This window comes from Callionymus lyra, chromosome 3, assembly GCF_982586985.1.
Source record: "Callionymus lyra chromosome 3, fCalLyr1.hap1.1, whole genome shotgun sequence".
NCBI classification, from domain to species: domain Eukaryota; kingdom Metazoa; phylum Chordata; class Actinopteri; order Syngnathiformes; family Callionymidae; genus Callionymus; species Callionymus lyra.
This window is the reverse complement of record NC_141820.1, coordinates 5282973-5305098: the sequence shown is the minus strand read 5'-3', so window position 1 is coordinate 5305098 and position 22126 is coordinate 5282973. Positions and strand designations below refer to the sequence as shown.

Below are 22126 nucleotides of genomic sequence, written 5' to 3'. Positions count from 1 at the left end.
AAGCTTCAAACGAAGACACAAAATATAGTTATAAATGTTTATTTGAATTTTTTTTTCTCCACATTCTATTTTCTGAACAAACCCATCTGGTGTCTCCTCCACATACTAGAGCGTCTTCAGGAACGCAGTGAAATCTTCTGCTGTGGCTGCAGCCAGGTCTGAGCAGAACTCCTGGTTGGGCAGACTCACCAGGCGCTCCAGCGAGACGTACTTTGGATCTGCGGGGTCGTAGTGAGCTCTTCCCAGGTACTGCAGGAACAGGTGGCGCTCTTTGAGGCGCAGGAGCCCGGTGTTGAAGACCTGAAGTGAGACGAAAACGGGAACATAAGCTGCCGAGAGATGATCGTACATTTCCGATGCCCTTTCGCGTCCGACGGCCCACCTGAGGACACTTGGCGATCACGCGGTGCGGGATCTTCATGGTGTTGTGCAGGAGGTCGAAGGTGTCCGTCAACTTCTTCTTGTTGGCCGTCAACACTTTGGGAACCGCGAGGACGATGTGTTGGATCTCGTTCTTCTTGAAGCCCAGCTCGATCTCACACACCTGACACGACAAACGCATGTCGTTGATATTTAACGCCGTCGATACTTTCACGGCTTTATTGACCCACAAGTTAGAACATCAACCAATGGGCGACTTCTTTGTCATAAGCTCCGCCCACTGAGCGTTGAAAGATTTGATTGGATCGGCCACGTGTCGATCAAAACAGCCGATTTGCCGTTTGAAGATTCGAGGTCATGACATGTTGTGATTCAAATGAGGATTTGAGTCGCGTCGAAAAGTGTATTTAATTGTGTTAATATTGACTCGTGAGGTTAAAATATATTGAATTCATCAAAAACTATCGACACATTCGGTTTATCTTGTCATTTTGAATTGATATAAAATAAATACAAAACATGATGGTAATTAAAACCTGATTCACTTTAAATCAAATGATTATTATTATTAAATTGAACTTTATTTGACTAATTATTTAACTTTATACGCCCACTTTAATTTAACGTCGATTATTTCATTCTATTTTATTCATTTTTTTAAATTTCACTTTTTATTTATTTCATTATTTCTATTCTAAACTGCCAACCCCCCCCCCCCCAAAAAAATTAAAAAAAATCCAATGTTGTTTTGATTTTGACTGGACATGTCAGGTGTCAATCAAACTCAAAGTGTGGCACGACATCCTGGTTCAAGTGTCAGAACACGATCCGACAGGAAGTACCTTGAGTGTTTCTTTCACCGGCTCCAAACCCCCGCACAGTAACCTGGGCAGGCGGCTCAGGATGTCCCTGGTCTAGAAGAATCCACAAGAGTTACGAGCGTCACGAACGGCCTCGGGTTCAAGACTCACATGCGCGGCGCTGAGGCTGAGCTGCTGCTGGTAGAAAGCCAGTCTGTTGTCCAGTCTCTTCACGCTGAAGTTCAGCAGGTAAGGAGCTCTGGTCACCATCTGCGCCACGGCGTCCGATCCGAACTTACTGGAGCGAAGATAGTGGACTCTGGAGCCGAGAGACGAGACACATTCAAACGTGACATGTGGAGCCAACGTTTGATAGAACATCCTCAGTGTGTACATTTATCTACCTGGAAGAAAATATCAACTCGCATAAATACCATAATGGATATTCCACAGCAATGTAAGAGTTTTATGATTCTTAAACCAAGCAAAAACATGTTTGCCTTTAAAATCATATCATTAGTTATTTCATCTTTTTATATTTGAATACAATTATTTATTTTTGTGTTGCAATTAAACTTAAAACCGCCACTAGATGGCAGCAGTTCTCCACAGCAAAGGGACAAGGTATGACTGAGGACGAGAGGATACAGTGAGTCCAGCAGCTTTTAAAGATGATGTTTGGACATATTTTGGTTTGAAAACAAATGAAAGCAGTTACGACTTCGTCAAGAGTCATGTGGTCTGTAAATACTACAACACCAGAGTCAAGTACTGGACAATACTACACATATATACTTGTTACTACACTATCACAACACCAGAGTCAAGTACTAGACAATACTACACATATATACTTGTTACTACACTATCACAACACCAGAGTCAAGTACTGGACAATACTACACGTATATACTTGTTACTACACTATCACAACACCAGAGTCAAGTACTAGACAATACTACACGTATATACTTGTTACTACACTATCACAACACCAGAGTCAAGTACTGGACAATACTACACATATATACTTGTTACTACACTATCACAACACCAGAGTCAAGTACTGGACAATACTACACATATATACTTGTTACTACACTATCACAACACCAGAGTCAAGTTCTGGACAATACTACACATATATACTTGTTACTACACTATCACAACACCAGAGTCAAGTTCTGGACAATACTACACATATATACTTGTTACTACACTATCACAACACCAGAGTCAAGTACTAGACAATACTACACGTATATACTTGTTACTACACTATCACAACACCAGAGTCAAGTACTGGACAATACTACACGTATATACTTGTTACTACACTATCACAACACCAGAGTCAAGTACTAGACAATACTACACGTATATACTTGTTACTACACTATCACAACACCAGAGTCAAGTACTGGACAATACTACACATATATACTTGTTACTACACTATCACAACACCAGAGTCAAGTACTAGACAATACTACACGTATATACTTGTTACTACACTATCACAACACCAGAGTCAAGTACTGGACAATACTACACGTATATACTTGTTACTACACTATCACAACACCAGAGTCAAGTACTGGACAATACTACACATATATACTTGTTACTACACTATCACAACACCAGAGTCAAGTACTCAACAATACTACACATATATACTTGTTACTACACTATCACAACACCAGAGTCAAGTTCTGGACAATACTACACATATATACTTGTTACTACACTATCACAACACCAGAGTCAAGTACTAGACAATACTACACGTATATACTTGTTACTACACTATCACAACACCAGAGTCAAGTACTGGACAATACTACACGTATATACTTGTTACTACACTATCACAACACCAGAGTCAAGTACTAGACAATACTACACGTATATACTTGTTACTACACTATCACAACACCAGAGTCAAGTACTGGACAATACTACACATATATACTTGTTACTACACTATCACAACACCAGAGTCAAGTACTAGACAATACTACACGTATATACTTGTTACTACACTATCACAACACCAGAGTCAAGTACTGGACAATACTACACGTATATACTTGTTACTACACTATCACAACACCAGAGTCAAGTACTGGACAATACTACACATATATACTTGTTACTACACTATCACAACACCAGAGTCAAGTACTCAACAATACTACACATATATACTTGTTACTACACTATCACAACACCAGAGTCAAGTACTAGACAATACTACACGTATATACTTGTTACTACACTATCACAACACCAGATGGCAGCAGTTCTCCACAGCAAAGGGACAAGGTATGACTGAGGACGAGAGGATACAGTGAGTCCAGCAGCTTTTAAAGATGATGTTTGGACATATTTTGGTTTGAAAACAAATGAAAGCAGTTACGACTTCGTCAAGAGTCATGTGGTCTGTAAATACTACAACACCAGAGTCAAGTACTGGACAATACTACACATATATCCTTGTTACTACACTATCACAACACCAGAGTCAAGTACTGGACAATACTAAACGTATATACTTGTTACTACACTATCACAACACCAGAGTCAAGTACTGGATAATACTACACATATATACTTGTTACTACACAATCACAACACCAGAGTCAAGTACTGGACAATACTACACGTATATACTTGTTACTACACTATCACAACACCAGAGTCAAGTACTGGACAATACTACACATATATACTTGTTACTACACAATCACAACACCAGAGTCAAGTACTGGACAATACTACACGTATATACTTGTTACTACACTATCACAACACCAGAGTCAAGTACTGGACAATACTACACGTATATTCTTGTTACTACACTATCACTATACATTATTGACTTAACCTGTATCGTGATACATATGTTGTTTCCAGATATTTTAAAATTCACATATTAGCATATTAATATTCAACAGCGCTATCAAAAAGTATTAATCGTAAAATTGTATTTTTTTCCTCTTTTTGACTCGTTCAAGAAACATCTTAAGACGTTTTTCTATGTTCAGGCTTTTCCTTGATTTTCTGAAACTCCTGTTGTGTTATCAGTTGTATCTTGATCTTTAAAGTATATACTTTATTGAATATTGTTTTGATTGTTTAAGCGCTTTGTGACCCTGGTCTGGAAAAGCGCTATATAAATACAAATTACCTACTTACTTATATTGTGGTCAGTGTAAAAGTTAAAGCAGTTTGATGGTCACATGACTTAACTTAATTATGAAAATGATGTTGAACTGTTTCCCGTTGCTGCGACAGATTCCATTGAACAGTGTCACCCTGAAGACAAGAGCTCACCTCGCCTCCAGATTTCTCAAGTCCTCGGTGAAAAAGAAAGGGTTTGTGGTGATGATGCCACCGAACTTAGACTCGTCCACTCCGATCTGTTTGAGGAACAGAAGTCTTGGCAAAACATCTGCCTGGAAGTCCAGCCGGAGCAGCATGGAGCCAACTGTGGGTCTCTTCTCCAGCTTCCAGAGGTTCACCCCTGAGAGGAGCAGAGAATTCACGAGAAACACATCGTTTGAACTCTTTGATTCCCTTATGAATGGATACATTGAGATCAGAAAACTGAAAATATATCAATTCACTTAAAGATCGTGGAAAGTTTTGTTTTTTTTAGGTTATTATTTTAAGAAATTTAGTAAACAATTTAATAATTCGATTTTTTTTTTAGTTTACTTCAAAATTTAACGTCAAATATTCACAGTGTTTGTTCATTTTTGTATTGTGATTAAATGTCCGGCCTCTAGATGGCAGCATTCGTTACGTCCTCCACAGCTAAAGGAAGAATGATGACTGAGGACGAGAGGATACAGTGATGACTGAGGACGAGAGGATACAGTGATGACTGAGGATGAGAGGATACAGTGGTGACTGAGGACGAGAGGATACAGTGACTCCAGCAGCTTTTAAAGCTGATGTTTGGACATATTTTGGTTTGAAAACAAATGAAGAGAAGACAAAGAGAAAGATCTTTATTGAATTTTTTTTATTGTAATATATGTCGCAATATATTACATCGTTGTCCCTGTATCATATTAAGTATTGTATCGCCAGATTCTTACCATTTTAATCCTAGTTCTTGGATAGTTTCAAGAAGTATTATAAAATAAAACTATTATTTACCATTTACTTGCAAATATTCTTGGTGCTTGTTCATTTGTGTGTTGCAGTTAATCATCCGGCTACTAAATGGCAGCAGTGATTATGTCCTCCACAGCTAAATGAAGAACGATAACTGAGGACAAGAGGATACAGTGAGTCCAGCAGCTTTTAAAGCTGATGTTTGGACATATTTTGGTTTGAAAACAAATCCTACAATACTACACCTATATACTTGTTACTACACTATCACAACACCAGAGTCAAGTACTGGACAATACTACACATATATACTTGTTACTACACTATCACAACACCAGAGTCAAGTACTGGACAATACTACACATATATACTTGTTACTACACTATCACAACACCAGAGTCAAGTACTGGACAATACTACACATATATACTTGTTACTACACTATCACAACATCAGAGTCAAGTACTGGACAATACTACACATATATACTTGTTACTACACTATCACAACACCAGAGGAGTCAAGTACTGGACAATACTACACATATATACTTGTTACTACACTATCACAACACCAGAGGAGTCAAGTACTGGACAATACTACATATATATACTTGTTACTACACTATCACAACACCAGAGTCAAGTACTGGACAATACTACACATATATACTTGTTACTACACTATCACAACACCAGAGTCAAGTACTGGACAATACTACACATATATACTTGTTACTACACTATCACAACATCAGAGTCAAGTACTGGACAATACTACACATATATACTTGTTACTACACTATCACAACACCAGAGGAGTCAAGTACTGGACAATACTACACATATATACTTGTTACTACACTATCACAACACCAGTCACTTTAAAACAAGTCAGGGGCTGATAAGTTCTTTGTCCAAACATCCAAATCTCAACGTCCGAGGCTGGGAAACAAAAGTACCAGAAACAAATCTTTTCACCACTCACTCAAAACAGCTTGTTGACTGTTATGACGGGTCCTGAATTGCTCTTAGTTTCGTGTTTAGAGTGAAACGAGAAAATGTCTTGCAGGTCACAGGAGTTACTTATGCAACAGAGCATTGACTTCTTTCATTTGGGTTGAAAAAAGTTTTGTAAAACATTGTGTTATATACATATTTATTTATTTATTATTTGTGTTCCTTTTTGTGCAGAATCAGATTTTTTGTCTATGAATGTTTCTGCTTTTCCTGTATTTTCAATAGCAATTGAAATGTGATATTAAGACCAGGGTCACAAAGCGCTTAAACAATCAAAACAATATTCAATAAAGTATATACTTTAAAGATCAAGATAAAACTGATAACACAACAGGAGTTCCAGAAAATCAAGGAAAAGCCTGAACAAATAAAAACGTCTTAAGATGTAGTATTGTCCAGTACTTGACTCTGGTGTTGTGATAGTGTAGTAACAAGTATGTATGTGTAGTATTGTCCAGTACTTGACTCTGGTGTTGTGATAGTGTAGTAACAAGTATATATGTGTAGTATTGTCCAGTACTTGACTCTGGTGTTGTGATAGTGTAGTAACAAGTATTTATGTGTAGTATTGTCCAGTACTTGACTCTGGTGTTGTGATAGTGTAGTAACAAGTATATATGTGTAGTATTGTCCAGTACTTGACTCTGGTGTTGTGATAGTGTAGTAACAAGTATATATGTGTAGTATTGTCCAGTACTTGACTCTGGTGTTGTGATAGTGTAGTAACAAGTATATATGTGTAGTATTGTCCAGTACTTGACTCTGGTGTTGTGATAGTGTAGTAACAAGTATATATGTGTAGTATTGTCCAGTACTTGACTCTGGTGTTGTGATAGTGTAGTAACAAGTATATATGTGTAGTATTGTCCAGTACTTGACTCTGGTGTTGTGATAGTGTAGTAACAAGTATATATGTGTAGTATTGTCCAGTACTTGACTCTGGTGTTGTGATAGTGTAGTAACAAGTATATATGTGTAGTATTGTATTGTATGGTAAGATGTTTCTTAAAGGAGTCAGTAGATCATCAAGCGCAAAGAGAGAGAAGATTGTTCCAAAGCTTAGGAGCAACAGCCTGAAAAGATTTCTCTCCTCTGGTCCTGAACTGTGTGCGAGTTGCTGTTCTGACATTTTAAGTTCGGCCGATATTTACACCAACATGTACCTGAAGATCAAGAGTCACTTCACAACCAGTGTCTTTCATAACTATATCCATGAGGCTCTGGAATCTTTACGACTTTCACGGAACAAAACGTCGAAGCGACGACTCACCCAACTGAACTAGTTTGGTCAGCGTCTCGGAGTGGTCGACGTAGGCGCGAAGAGAGGTGGACGACGGCGGCAGGTAGACGGGAACCGGCAGACCAGCAGCCTCCTCTTCACTGATCTCATCCAAAGCTGAATATCCCGTTGCAGTATCCAGTGTATCTGTTCACAGAGAAACACAGAAGTACGTGGAATTACGCATGAAAGCCTCATCAATTGAACAAGCAGGATATTGGTTTTTATTTATTGTTTTTACCAAACATGGATTCATCCAGTGTACGCGTGACCTGGACCCGCTCGGCATCAAACGCAACCATCGCAGCTTTCGGAAAATCCGCGTCGTTCTGTTCAGCCTCGACGTGTCGGTCGGCGAGGACGCCGTGAGTCTGACAAAGACGCCGACCGGCGCAAGAAAACCCGCTGGCGTGCTCGGCCGGCCTCGTGGTCAGAGCCGTGGAGACGTGGAGTCGTGGGCGCAGCGAGAGAAGACGTAAGGATCTCCGGCACAGTTTGACGGCGGCCATGATGACTCTGAGGGAAGAAGGAGACAATTAATCATATTTATCCAGAAAGACAAGAAGAGAGTGAATTGTTTGAGGCCTGGTTCAGTTGTTTGTTTCCAATGATGTGAGGTTGTTTTAAGTGTGATGATGTGAGGTTGTTTTAAGTGTGATGATGTGAGGTTGTTTTAAGTGTGATGATGTGAGGTTGTTTTAAGTGTGATAATGTGAGGTTGTTTTAAGTGTGATGATGTGAGGTTGTTTTAAGTGTGATAATGTGAGGTTGTTTTAAGTGTGATGATGTGAGGTTGTTTTAAGTGTGATGATGTGAGGTTGTTTTAAGTGTGATAATGTGAGGTTGTTTTAAGTGTGATGATGTGAGGTTGTTTTAGGTGTGATGATGTGAGGTTGTTTTAAGTGTGATAATGTGAGGTTGTTTTAGGTGTGATGATGTGAGGTTGTTTTAGGTGTGATGATGTGAGGTTGTTTTAAGTGTGATAATGTGAGGTTGTTTTAAGTGTGATGATGTGAGGTTGTTTTAAGTGTGATGATGTGAGGTTGTTTTAGGTGTGATGATGTGAGGTTGTTTTAAGTGTGATAATGTGAGGTTGTTTTAGGTGTGATGATGTGAGGTTGTTTTAGGTGTGATGATGTGAGGTTGTTTTAAGTGTGATAATGTGAGGTTGTTTTAAGTGTGATAATGTGAGGTTGTTTTAAGTGTGATAATGTGAGGTTGTTTTAAGTGTGATGATGTGAGGTTGTTTTAAGTGTGATGATGTGAGGTTGTTTTAAGTGTGATAATGTGAGGTTGTTTTAAGTGTGATAATGTGAGGTTGTTTTAAGTGTGATGATGTGAGGTTGTTTTAAGTGTGATAATGTGAGGTTGTTTTAAGTGTGATGATGTGAGGTTGTTTTAAGTGTGATGATGTGAGGTTGTTTTAAGTGTGATAATGTGAGGTTGTTTTAAGTGTGATGATGTGAGGTTGTTTTAAGTGTGATGATGTGAGGTTGTTTTAAGTGTGATAATGTGAGGTTGTTTTAAGTGTGATAATGTGAGGTTGTTTTAAGTGTGATGATGTGAGGTTGTTTTAAGTGTGATGATGTGAGGTTGTTTTAAGTGTGATGATGTGAGGTTGTTTTAAGTGTGATGATGTGAGGTTGTTTTAAGTGTGATAATGTGAGGTTGTTTTAAGTGTGATGATGTGAGGTTGTTTTAAGTGTGATAATGTGAGGTTGTTTTAAGTGTGATGATGTGAGGTTGTTTTAAGTGTGATAATGTGAGGTTGTTTTAAGTGTGATGATGTGAGGTTGTTTTAAGTGTGATGATGTGAGGTTGTTTTAAGTGTGATGATGTGAGGTTGTTTTAAGTGTGATGATGTGAGGTTGTTTTAAGTGTGATGATGTGAGGTTGTTTTAAGTGTGATAATGTGAGGTTGTTTTAAGTGTGATGATGTGAGGTTGTTTTAAGTGTGATAATGTGAGGTTGTTTTAAGTGTGATGATGTGAGGTTGTTTTAAGTGTGATGATGTGAGGTTGTTTTAAGTGTGATGATGTGAGGTTGTTTTAAGTGTGATAATGTGAGGTTGTTTTAAGTGTGATAATGTGAGGTTGTTTTAAGTGTGATAATGTGAGGTTGTTTTAAGTGTGATGATGTGAGGTTGTTTTAAGTGTGATGATGTGAGGTTGTTTTAAGTGTGATAATGTGAGGTTGTTTTAAGTGTGATTATGTGAGGTTGTTTTAAGTGTGATGATGTGAGGTTGTTTTAAGTGTGATAATGTGAGGTTGTTTTAAGTGTGATAATGTGAGGTTGTTTTAAGTGTGATGATGTGAGGTGTTTTAAGTGTGATGATGTGAGGTTGTTTTAAGTGTGATAATGTGAGGTTGTTTTAAGTGTGATGATGTGAGGTTGTTTAAGTGTGATAATGTGAGGTTGTTTTAAGTGTGATAATGTGAGGTTGTTTTAAGTGTGATGATGTGAGGTTGTTTTAAGTGTGATGATGTGAGGTTGTTTTAAGTGTGATGATGTGAGGTTGTTTTAAGTGTGATAATGTGAGGTTGTTTTAAGTGTGATAATGTGAGGTTGTTTTAAGTGTGATGATGTGAGGTTGTTTTAAGTGTGATGATGTGAGGTTGTTTTAAGTGTGATGATGTGAGGTTGTTTTAAGTGTGATGATGTGAGGTTGTTTTAAGTGTGATAATGTGAGGTTGTTTTAAGTGTGATAATGTGAGGTTGTTTTAAGTGTGATAATGTGAGGTTGTTTTAAGTGTGATGATGTGAGGTTGTTTTAAGTGTGATAATGTGAGGTTGTTTTAAGTGTGATAATGTGAGGTTGTTTTAAGTGTGATAATGTGAGGTTGTTTTAAGTGTGATAATGTGAGGTTGTTTTAAGTGTGATAATGTGAGGTTGTTTTAAGTGTGATAATGTGAGGTTGTTTTAAGTGTGAGTCAGAAACTACTTCAATAAATATCCAAGCATCTTGAACATCTATTGTGAATCTCTGGCAGCTCCTACAACACAAACATTTGAGTGAAACCGATGACAAGGGAACACGTTAAAGAAAATATAACCGTGTAAAACCAGCTTTAAAATATATACACATGTGTTCAATGTCTTGTTTTTATCAACGTCTGGCTACTCGTGTCGTAGTTTCTGTTGTATCTGTGCGTATGTGTCAAGGATTTAAGTTGAGGTAACTTAAGTCACTTACTGTGGACGAACAAGCAGCTCGGCAGGAAGACTTTAATTGTTTTTATTCTGCATCAATGTCAAATGTTTCGCGTGTAGCTTCGTCTTCTTCTATGGTCTCTCGTTGCCGAATAAAAAGAGAGAACTGTGCATACCGCCACCTGCTGGTGCAATGTTTCTCTCGGGTTTCTATTTGTTGGAGAATGTTTTTTGTTTTTAATGTTTTTAAAATATAACTTGCACTTGTTTTTCTTGGGTCCATATTTTAATCTCTATTTTAAAAATAAAATAAAGGTCTGCAAATCAATATCAAAACAAGTGGGTAAAATATTAAACTGATTAAAATAAAAACGTTTCCCCAAAAAATAAAATATGTCACAAATATGCATTGCAAGTGTTTACGTTAAATTCTATTTTAAATAATTACATATGTGTAAATCACATGTTACTTTAGTAGAAGAACTCACATTTATCTGATCCTTAAATCTCTTCACTGGCTTCCAGTTTCTTTCAGGATTGACTTCAAAATTCTGGTTCTTACTTTCAGATCTATTCATGGTCAGACCTTCCATCAGTGATCTGATCCAGACTTACTCCCCAGCTCGGGCTCTGAGGTCTGTGGATCAGAATCTACTGACGGTTCCTGAACTTCCGGACCAGAGGAGAGAAATCCTTCCAGACTGTTGCTCCTAAGCTTTGGAACCATCTCTGTGTTTGATGATCTACTGACTCCTTCAAGAAACATCTGTGTTTGATGATCTACTGACTCCTTCAAGAAACATGTGTGTTTGATGATCTACTGACTCCTTCAAGAAACATGTGTGTTTGATGATCTACTGACTCCTTCAAGAAACATCTGTGTGTTTGATGATCTACTGACTCCTTCAAGAAACATCTGTGTTTGATGATCTACTGACTCCTTCAAGAAACATCTGTGTTTGATGATCTACTGACTCCTTCAAGAAACATCTGTGTTTGATGATCTACTGACTCCTTCAACTAACATCTGTGTTTGATGATCTACTGACTCCTTCAAGAAACATCTGTGTTTGATGATCTACTGACTCCTTCAAGAAACATCTGTGTTTGATGATCTACTGACTCCTTCAAGTAACATCTGTGTTTGATGATCTACTGACTCCTTCAAGAAACATCTGTGTTTGATGATCTACTGACTCCTTCAAGAAACATCTGTGTTTGATGATCTACTGACTCCTTCAAGTAACATCTGTGTTTGATGATCTACTGACTCCTTCAAGTAACATCTGTGTTTGATGATCTACTGACTCCTTCAAGTAACATCTGTGTTTGATGATCTACTGACTCCTTCAAGAAACATCTGTGTTTGATGATCTACTGACTCCTTCAAGAAACATCTGTATTTGATGATCTACTGACTCCTTCAAGTAACATCTGTGTTTGATGATCTACTGACTCCTTCAAGAAACATCTGTGTTTGATGATCTACTGACTCCTTCAAGTAACCTCTGTGTTTGATGATCTACTGACTCCTTCAAGAAACATCTGTGTTTGATGATCTACTGACTCCTTCAAGAAACATCTCTGTGTTTGATGATCTACTGACTCCTTCAAGAAACATGTGTGTTTGATGATCTACTGACTCCTTCAAGTAACCTCTGTGTTTGATGATCTACTGACTCCTTCAAGAAACATGTGTGTTTGATGATCTACTGACTCCTTCAAGTAACCTCTGTGTTTGATGATCTACTGACTCCTTCAAGAAACATGTGTGTTTGATGATCTACTGACTCCTTCAAGAAACATCTCTGTGTTTGATGATCTACTGACTCCTTCAAGAAACATCTGTGTTTGATGATCTACTGACTCCTTCAAGAAACATCTGTGTTTGATGATCTACTGACTCCTTCAAGAAACATCTGTGTTTGATGATCTACTGACTCCTTCAAGAAACATCTGTGTTTGATGATCTACTGACTCCTTCAAGAAACGTCTTTTATTTGTGCTTTTCCTTGATTTTCTGGAACTCTTGTGTTGTTCTCAGTATTATCTTGACCTTTTGAGTATATCTTTTATTGAGTATTATTTTGATTGTTTAAGCGCTTTGTGACCCTGATCTAGAAAAGCGCTCTACGAATATAAATTACTTACTTACTAATAAAAGGTCTTCTTATGATTTTGTAAATATTACAGTGATTTCCACAAAAACTAAAACATCTGCGGGTGAAAAGAAATACATGACTCATTCGCACCATACATAAATAAACAGGCAAACTTGGGTTAATTTTGTTTTATTATTTTTATTAAAACCAAGTGCATCATGCTTTGACTTTAAAACCAAAACCATTATTTACAAAATAGGCCTGAATATGCTCTCCCGATTTGTGAGCAAAATAAAAACAGTAGAAATTCTTCTAAAGAAAAATGTAAGTGATCAGCTGACAATGTTTTACCACCTTGAGTATTCTACATGCAAGCATGAATGATCTTATAATAATAATAATAATAGACACTAATAGATAATACAAACAAGAGAGATAATCCAAATACTATTAAAGAATTAGAAGTTTTGGCGACTGCTCTATTGGCCAGAGGATACGACGAACACGTTTATCCTTTATTCTGTTTAATTCAATTAAAATAATAACCTTTAATATATAACAAAAGTAGGAGTAGAACGGGGAGCATGACCAAGAAGATAATGAAAAATACTAGGGAAGACAGAAGCAGAGATGTTAGCGGGACTTATTGATAATTAAACCCACACAAACCAAACAATATGTGCAAATACTAATCAAGAAAAGTATGTCCCGAAAATGATGCTTGAGGAGGGCGTTTGTTTTTTTCTTTCTTCATTAAAGCCAAAAACCTCCAAGGATTTAGGAAGAGTGAAGGAAGCGGTTGAAGGCGTTGTAGGCCGACTCCAGGTCAAACAGCATCTGGCGAACCTGATTGTCGTCCAGTTCGTCCGAGGCCGACATGCTGCTGAGTGTGGTCAACCTGCAACCAGAGGAGGATTGCTACATTAATATGATACTGGCCAACAGAGTTTACTATGCTATACTATGCAAACACTGCTACAGTTGCATTAAGATGTAACATCCAGCTTGTATAAGTCGTCTGCTATTATCCATAATAATAATGGTCACCGAACAAGGCACGACATAAGATTAAACACGATCAGTGTGGAATGTCACAGAATAACGATCCGCCAACTGACCAAAGGCTGACTTTGTCCTTGGCCTCCGAGTCTGGAGGCATGTTGCTCATCCTGTTCATGATCTCCATCAGCTCCCTCAGGTTAGGTTGAATCTGTTTCATCGTTTAAATACGTAGTTGGTCAAATCCTGCTGTCCTGTATTTATCAAAGATTACTACATATCATCGTCTTTATCACCTCATCCATCGCTCTGATCTCCAGTCTCAGCTGATCCATCACCGTGATGAACAACTACAAAGAGGGACATCGTTTCATCCTCATGTAATTTCCTCACGACAACATTATAGATGGAAAACATACGGAAACAGTATCTGCAATGCATCGGTTCAGGTTGCCCTTGTCGTCCTTGATGGTGATTGGTCGATCTTCTTTAATTCTTTCCATTGCAAGTGGACAGTCGAGCTTTAAAAAAAAACCAGTGAATTCAAGCCTGTGGATACATTAAATTCAACAATTAAAGTAGCAGTTCAAGACTCACTCTGTACTTCCTGCAAAAGTCATCAATGGAGCCCACATCTGAACCCTGCACCTGTTTAAAGGCGGCTTTGTACTGAACCAGAAGCCTGGAACAGAAGCCGGTGTACCTGAGAGAGACAAGAACTTACTATCAATATCCAGAATTTAGGTAGGTTTATTTTTTTGTTGGTCATAGGAAGAATAATTACTCGTTAGGCGTGACACAGTCTTTAATGTAAGCCTTCTCCAGAGCCTGAAGTGTCTTGATAACAGCAAACAGCTCCGCCATGTTGTCGTACCTGCAGAACAGAAGCTTAATAACTCTGGAAACATAGATCCTGCTTAATAAAGTTCTGCCACTAACTTCTCTCTTTCTCTGGCATTCTTGTACAATTTCACTTCCTGTGAAAAAAAAGGTTGTCATTTTATTATTATTATATAACACTTCAAACCCCTCAAATGATCGTCTCTCACCTCATACAGCTCGGGTTTGTTGGCAGGTGCTGTTGTCGGTGAAGAAGACAGAAAGGTTAATGTTATTGTTCTTGAGAAAAAATGCTGGAACAGGAAGTGGATCTCACCTGCTCCGACCCCTCCTCCTGTCACTGGTATACCATGAAACATGATGCAGGTGATTTGGATCTAAAATTGAACATATTACTTAGATTAGGAACTTTCTTTAGGAACAAACTAGGAGAATAATCAATATACATCATTCGAGCATAATCTTGAAAAAAAGAGAGATTTGTTTCTTGTTTAAAATAAAGCAATCCTGAGGTAAAAATAGTAAACAATGACATATTAACTGCAGAATTCACAAACCTCGTAAAATTATGCTGGTAATGATAATATACATATAAAATAGAATAACATATTCAGTGTAAATAGTTTAAATCACACAAAATATATCGACAATTAGAAATATCCGGTCGGTTTTGTCTGTATTGTTTCTTTACTTACATTATTTATTTAGAACTACATATACGATGTCAATAACATTGATCCTACACTAGCAAAGGCTTCTTTTGTATTTGAAAAACGTAAGATGTGTTTCTATCCAGACATTAACTCGTCACTGACAACAAGATTCGAACACAATAATGTTGTTTATTAACGAGTGTTATGACGATTACGACGTTCAAAGTATAAAAAGAAGACGCCAGTGGAGTACGGACCGTTTACACAGTAGAACATGAATATATATATTTAGTTACATTTAATTTCAGAGGTGGTTTTAAAGAGAAAAACACAAGTCGCTCACCCTTTTCCGTGAAATCAGAATGACGTCACTCGCGTATTTCCTGCTTCGAGGACCTAGGTGACGAAAAAGAGTAGTTCCTGGAGGCGCCTGTCGGAAATGTAGTTGCTTAAAATGCTTTGTTCATTTATATAGATTGTTTCTCAGCGGAGTAAAGTATCGTTTAAATGGGATGAATTTAAGTTTCGCAACAAGGTTTTGTTTTTTAAATAAAACAAAATGTATTGTTCCAGACAGTCAGTATAAGGACAGCTCTTTTTTAAGCGCCAGACTTGAATGAAGAAACAGACGCGCAAGGATTTACTTTTACATTTATAGCAGGTATTTAAAACGTGTTTCTGTGTTATGAACGTTTAAAAAAGTATTTTGTTTAAAAATATATCTTCTTCATTTATGAAATGACAACTGCAGCCATGCTAGATGTTTGTTTTCTTGTTAAAGTAGTAACACGTCACTGTCATGCATTGTTTGAGGTTTTCTTTGTAATAATCTTTTAAATTGTGCAACATTTCTGTTAAAAAGAACACATTATTAGATGCTGTTAAATTGTACTAGACTTTAGACTTTCTGTTATTGTCATTGCACAGAAAAACACCGCAGAGAAACTGGCAACGACATTTCGTTGCGTGGCAACCGTTAAAAAACACAGCATAGAATGAATGTATATTTAAAAAATATATAAAATATTAATAAGTGAAATATAGGATAAACAGAATATGCAATATTCAAATCATTATTTATTTATTCTGTTTATACTATATTGCACTCTTTTTAACTTGTTAATATTTATATTTAGACTTTTTTTTATATATAAATTTATTCTACGCAATATTTAAACATTATTTATTGATTCTGTTTATACTATATTGGACCATTTTTAACTTTTTAATATTTATATTTAGACCTTTTTTTAATATACATTCACTCTATGCAATATTCAAAACATTATTTATTTAGAGTGAATGTATATAAAAAAGTCTTAATATAAATATTAACAAGTTAAAAATAGTGCAATATAGTATAAGCAGAATACATAAATAATGTTTTGACTATTACATAGAATGAATGTGTATATACAGTATATATATAAAGGTATAAATATTAATAAATTAAAAATAGTGCAATATAGTATAAACAGAATGAATAAATAATGTTTTAAATATTGCATAGAGTGAATGTGTATACATATATATAAAAAGGTATAAATATAAATATTAACAAGTTAAAAATAGTGCAATATAGTATAAACAGAATAAATAAATAATGTTTTGACTATTGCATAGAATGAATGTGTATATATATAAAAAATAATAAATATAAATATTAATACGTTAAAAAATAGTGCAATATAGTATAAACAGAATAAATAAATAATGTTTTGAATATTGCATAGAATGAATGTATATATATAAAAAAGTATAAATATAAATATTAATACGTTAAAAATAGTGCAATATAGTATAAACAGAATAAATAAATAATGTTTTGACTATTGCATAGAATGAATGTGTATATATATATATATATATATATATATATATATATAATAAGAATAAATATTAATAAGTTAAAAAATAGTAGTAAAAAACCTTCCCAACATTATTTTTTTAGGAGGTCATTTATATTCCTATGTTAGAATTAATTGAAAAAGTTAAAGTGAAAAAAATATATCCTGGATATTTAATTGTTCTTATTTCTTTCTAGATCTTCTCTCTAGGATGACTCTGAAGCCCGGGATGCAGACCTCGACTCAAGAGGAATGTGGAGTTTGGCTGGACACTGTTGAGCTGAAGGATAAAGCCAAATTAAAACAGGTACATTTCATATTGTTATTCTTTGAAACATTTTTTTTTTTTTTTTTGCATTTCTACATTAGATAATACAATCATAGCATTCAACGCTTCAATGCTATAGAACTACAACAATATTCCAAACCCACACACAAGCTCAAAACAACAAAGAATTTAATAAAACAACAACATCCTGTCCAGCACACGTCACAAAGTCATAAAACATTTCCATATATACCAGAATCTATACAGTTTTAAGACAAAGGCCACGAAGAAAGTTCCTTGAAAAGAGCCTTTTTTCTTCAAGTCAACATATGTTCAGTAATGTTTTGATCTTTATTGAGGTCACGAATGTATCTACTCAAAAGAGTTCTGGATCCAGTGGGAGCTCTTTACTAATACGTAACCTTTCGAACCTTCTTCAGGGAACCAAAAACTTAAACGCTCGCTGATGATTCTTTGCACCCGTCGGCAAATAGTTTGTTCTCTGATCGTGCTTTACTATCATGTTTCCTTATGGGGTCATGAAGTGAAAACACAAATCTAATATTTTGTTTTCATTTAATGTTCTTTGAATAAAGGTTTTGTTGGAATGTTCCCTTTGTGACGGAGCTCTTCGAACAACATCCGTAGATTATTGTTGTATAAATGTGACATTTTACTTCACGTTATTATGAGCTTTTCGGGACCAGTTATTAAAAAAAATCCACCCTTATTTTTTCTTTAGAAAAACCGTTCAACGCGTCCCATCTCCAAACTCCTCAACCCTTTTTTGAAGGGTGGCGGGTACAATCTGGCCGTGGCGCTCAACTTCACTCAGACCAAACTAGAGATGCCGAAGACCAAACAGACGTTCGTGTCAAACTTCTTTGAGCCTCAACGCAGAAGTAAGTTTTTTTCCAGTGCCCCTAGATTATTAGCAGGTTATTGAACTTTACTATAAATGAAATTGTATACTAAATGTATGTATTAATACATAATTTAATGTTTTAATGAATACATGGTATTCTTTTTGTCAAAGAACGCTGCTATTTGTGTATATATGTTTCACAGTACAGATTGGAATCTAGTCGATTCCAGATCGTACTAGTAAAGATTGGAATCCAGTCGATTCCAGATCACACTAGTACAGATTTGAATCCAGTCGGATTCCAGATCATACTAGTACATATTGGAATCCATTCGGATTCCAGATCATACTAGTACATATTGGAATCCAGTCGATTCCAGATCATACTAGTACAGATTGGAATCCAGTCGGATTCCAGATCATACTAGTACATATTGGAATCCAGTCGGATTCCAGATCATACTAGTACATATTGGAATCCAGTCGGATTCCAGATCATACTAGTACATATTGGAATCCAGTCGGATTCCAGATCATACTAGTACAGATTGGAATCCAGTCGGATTCCAGATCATACTAGTACATATTGGAATCCAGTCGGATTCCAGATCATACTAGTACATATTGGAATCCAGTCGGATTCCAGATCATACTAGTACAGATTGGAATCCAGTCGATTCCAGATCGCACTAGTACAGATTGGAATCCAGTCGGATTCCAGATCATACTAGTACATATTGGAATCCAGTCGGATTCCAGATCATACTAGTACATATTGGAATCCAGTCAAATTCCAGATCATACTAGTACAGATTGGAATCCAGTGGATTCCAGATCATACTAGTACAGATTGGAATCCAGTCGGATTCCAGATCATACTAGTACAGATTGGAATCCAGTCGGATTCCAGATCATACTAGTACAGATTGGAATCCAGTCGATTCCAGATCGCACAAGTACAGATTGGAATCCAGTCGATTCCAGATCGCACTAGTACAGATTGGAATCCAGTCGATTCCAGATCGCACTAGTACAGATTGGAATCCAGATTGGAATCCAGATCGTACTAGTACAGATTGGAATCCAGGCCACAGACCTTATCCATTCGGACCATTGTGGATTGTCCCACGATAGATTGGAGTCAATATCTGTCGTAGTGACAATTCGCAATTAAAATACTGTCAATCGCGATCTGTCCTAGGATATGAATCTATTTTAATGGTATGGTGTTAATTTGAAGGAAACCACAATATTCAGGAGCAGGATTCAAATCTGTACTAGTAGGATTCCAGATCCTACTGGATCCCGATCTGTACTGTGACATATGTATACGTTTTCTGTTATTTATACATTGTATATGTATTCATCTATTTATATTATCTATAAATATACTGTATGTATTTATCTATTTATATTATCTATAAATGTATGTATTCATCTATTTATATTATCTATAATTGTATGTATTCAACTTTTTATATTATCTATAAATATATTTATTCAACTATTTAGAGATTTAGCTTTTTATTCATTTCCATTTCTGGACTTTTTTTTACATTTATTTCCATGGATATTTGTTGGCTGTGTGTATTTTGAGTAGGCTCGCCGAACGTCCGAAGCAGCCTTTGTTTATTTATATTAATTCCATTTATTTTCTGTCTATTGATCTGGTTTATATTTTCACCTTCACAACCAGTTTTGAAGAAGAAGTCTGTATTGGGAACATCCAATGGTGATAGAACCGCATCGGCGGCTTCAACTCCTACCAACAATAAACAAAGACGTGATCCTGAGCCGTCCTGGGATTGTGAACGGGTTAAAGAACGGAGCCACGGAACCAAAACTGAGGCCTCACCTCTACAGGGCCGTGACGGAGATTCGTCGCCTACGAGGATCGAACGCATTTGTTCGGAAGATTCTGAGAACTTGAGTCCACGACCAAGGAAGAGGAGGAACGTAGAAAACCTGCTTCACCAAGAGGAGACCAATAATGGCAAAGATGGTGGCTTCGACCAGAAAAAACAAAAGTCAAAATATGTACGAAATGATCCACCAGCTGAAGAGGATTTCGTTTTCCCAACACCTTTGATTACATCGACGCAAAAACCATCGTCGCGTCATTCTCAAGACGACCACCAGGAGGGACTCGCGGAGTTTTCCGGTCATACTCAACCTTCGCTGCCCAAAGACATTCCCGAAAACCTGCGTCGGACGACCGATCGAGACTCGCCGTCGAAGTCTTCTCCCCGTAAAAGGTCACCCGTGAAGAAACCCGGTGCTCGCCACGTGGAGGACAGTCTGTCCACGCTGTTCACGCAGGACTCTGAAGGCTTTCGGGTCATCGCTCACCGTGTCCACCGAATCCACAGTCCAGCCAAACGCAAGACGTGGACGACAACGGTGTACACGGAGTCTCGGGTTGACGAGGACGAACTTCCCTTTACCCAAGATTCAGAGGGGAATACAGTGATCAAACACTCGTGAAGAACCTTCTTGTTCCTCGTGGCTACTTATTGAAGTGTGTAATAAAAGGTTAGAGACCGGTGTCTCAGCCTGTCGGTGTCGCTGAGACGATTCATCTTCGAGAAGTCTTTTTTCCTAAGAAAAAGACGGAGTAAAAAGACAAACGTGGAAGTAAATAAATAACAAAGTAAATGCTGGGTTAGTTTTGTGGAACGCTAGTTAATGTTGCAGTAATAAGCTGTCACAGTTAAGAGGTCGATGATGTGGAACCACCAGGTATTGTTCTTGGACTTCGATTATTTAGGTCTAAAAGTAAAAGTCTGGACCCTAGTGGACGAGCCTCGGTCATTTTAAAACGGACAAAATTGTGTCAACATCGTGGATCTGAACCCAGAGATGACGCAACAATATCCATGTTTTTAACTCTATTTTTATACAGTTTCAGAAAAGATTAAAGATTTGCACAAAATCACACACTTGACATTTTAAAGCTTCCATCACAATTAGCCACAAAGGTGTTATTAATACAAGTTCCAGTCACCAATAAATCTCGTCCATGTCGTTCTGTCCATCAATTCACACACATATTCAAGCATTGATTCTACATTCTTTCGAGTGTGTCACGATGAATAAAACCATAAACAAACCTTTGCCTCGTTTTGTTCCTTTGACATTTTTAAAAGACAAGACAACAACTCGATAACGTTGACAACAAATACTGAGCTGCCACCAGGCAGAAACCCTCTCAGAACCAGACAGGCCATCATTTGTTGTGGATTGAAAATGGGTGGAAAATACACAAGATTAAAAAGCGGTACAAAAAATTTCAGATGGAAAACTGTACAGGTGTACATGGTGGCCAAGTGGTTGCTGGTTCACTTCCATCTTGAGTTATGTGTGGAGTTTGTATGTTTGCATGGGTTTACTCCGATTTCCTCCAGCAGTAAAAAATAAATGAGGTTTATTTAGAACTCTAAAGTGTTTTTAGGAGTGAGTTTGTGTATGACAGGTTGTGTGGCTCATGAAAGAATTGTGACCTGTTCAGGGTGTCCCTGCCCCTCACCCCGAGCAGCTGGGATAGAATCCAGTCCCCTGCTACCCTGACAAGGAAATTAATGGGAGAAAATCAATAATTTTGTTTTTCTTCTTGCATTTGTTGCTGCTTTTTCTTAAAGAGATACAAACTCTATACGTTAGTTTATTGAAAACTAACGGTGAGGAGATTATTCTGGACCTAGAGATATACAAATGTACAGTATGTTGGAGAAACAATATTTTTGGATACGTTTATAGGGTATATTGGAGCCCTGTAGGTGGTGCTGTTTGAAAA

The 22126-nt window shown here is 37.0% G+C and overlaps 3 protein-coding genes across 3 annotated transcripts; 1 reads left to right on the top strand and 2 right to left on the bottom strand.

Annotated features, from left to right (window-relative positions):
- Positions 1-42: 42 nt before the first annotated feature.
- On the bottom strand, positions 43-10904 carry mterf3 (mitochondrial transcription termination factor 3). The gene is made up of 8 exons (XM_087786224.1): positions 10803-10904; positions 7849-8123; positions 7599-7754; positions 4521-4710; positions 1353-1500; positions 1224-1295; positions 383-544; positions 43-300 (listed from the first exon to the last, which is right to left on the bottom strand). The coding sequence occupies exons 2-8, from the start codon at positions 8114-8116 to the stop codon at positions 106-108; spliced, it is 1191 nt and encodes a 396-aa protein (XP_087642350.1). The 5' UTR covers positions 8117-8123; positions 10803-10904; the 3' UTR covers positions 43-105.
- A 2135-nt stretch (positions 10905-13039) lies between these two features.
- Positions 13040-15724, bottom strand: vps28 (VPS28 subunit of ESCRT-I). The gene is made up of 10 exons (XM_087785655.1): positions 15697-15724; positions 15017-15077; positions 14910-14938; positions 14800-14837; positions 14645-14734; positions 14458-14563; positions 14280-14381; positions 14157-14210; positions 13980-14071; positions 13040-13759 (listed from the first exon to the last, which is right to left on the bottom strand). Exons 2-10 carry the CDS (start codon positions 15057-15059, stop codon positions 13639-13641), a joined length of 675 nt encoding a protein of 224 aa, XP_087641781.1. The 5' UTR covers positions 15060-15077; positions 15697-15724; the 3' UTR covers positions 13040-13638.
- A 223-nt stretch (positions 15725-15947) lies between these two features.
- On the top strand, positions 15948-21342 carry aunip (aurora kinase A and ninein interacting protein). The gene is made up of 4 exons (XM_087786226.1): positions 15948-16014; positions 17398-17507; positions 18211-18370; positions 20030-21342. Exons 2-4 carry the CDS (start codon positions 17412-17414, stop codon positions 20815-20817), a joined length of 1044 nt encoding a protein of 347 aa, XP_087642352.1. The 5' UTR covers positions 15948-16014; positions 17398-17411; the 3' UTR covers positions 20818-21342.
- The last annotated feature ends 784 nt before the right edge of the window (positions 21343-22126 follow it).

Coding starts and splice junctions, on each gene's coding strand:
- vps28 (XM_087785655.1), bottom strand. CDS start 15,059: ATGTTTCATGGTATACCAGTGACAGGAGGAGGGGTCGGAGCAG. Junction 14,735..14,799: donor AATGCCAGAGAAAGAGAGAA/GTTAGTGGCAGA, acceptor TCTGTTCTGCAG/GTACGACAACATGGCGGAGC. Junction 14,564..14,644: donor GACTGTGTCACGCCTAACGA/GTAATTATTCTT, acceptor TGTCTCTCTCAG/GTACACCGGCTTCTGTTCCA.
- aunip (XM_087786226.1), top strand. CDS start 17,412: ATGACTCTGAAGCCCGGGATGCAGACCTCGACTCAAGAGGAATGTGGA. Junction 17,508..18,210: donor ATAAAGCCAAATTAAAACAG/GTACATTTCATA, acceptor TTTTTTCTTTAG/AAAAACCGTTCAACGCGTCC. Junction 18,371..20,029: donor CTTTGAGCCTCAACGCAGAA/GTAAGTTTTTTT, acceptor CTTCACAACCAG/TTTTGAAGAAGAAGTCTGTA.
- mterf3 (XM_087786224.1), bottom strand. CDS start 8,116: ATGGCCGCCGTCAAACTGTGCCGGAGATCCTTACGTCTTCTCTCGCTG. Junction 1,501..4,520: donor TTGAGAAATCTGGAGGCGAG/GTGAGCTCTTGT, acceptor TCTCGGCTCCAG/AGTCCACTATCTTCGCTCCA. Junction 545..1,223: donor CGGTGAAAGAAACACTCAAG/GTACTTCCTGTC, acceptor TTGTCGTGTCAG/GTGTGTGAGATCGAGCTGGG.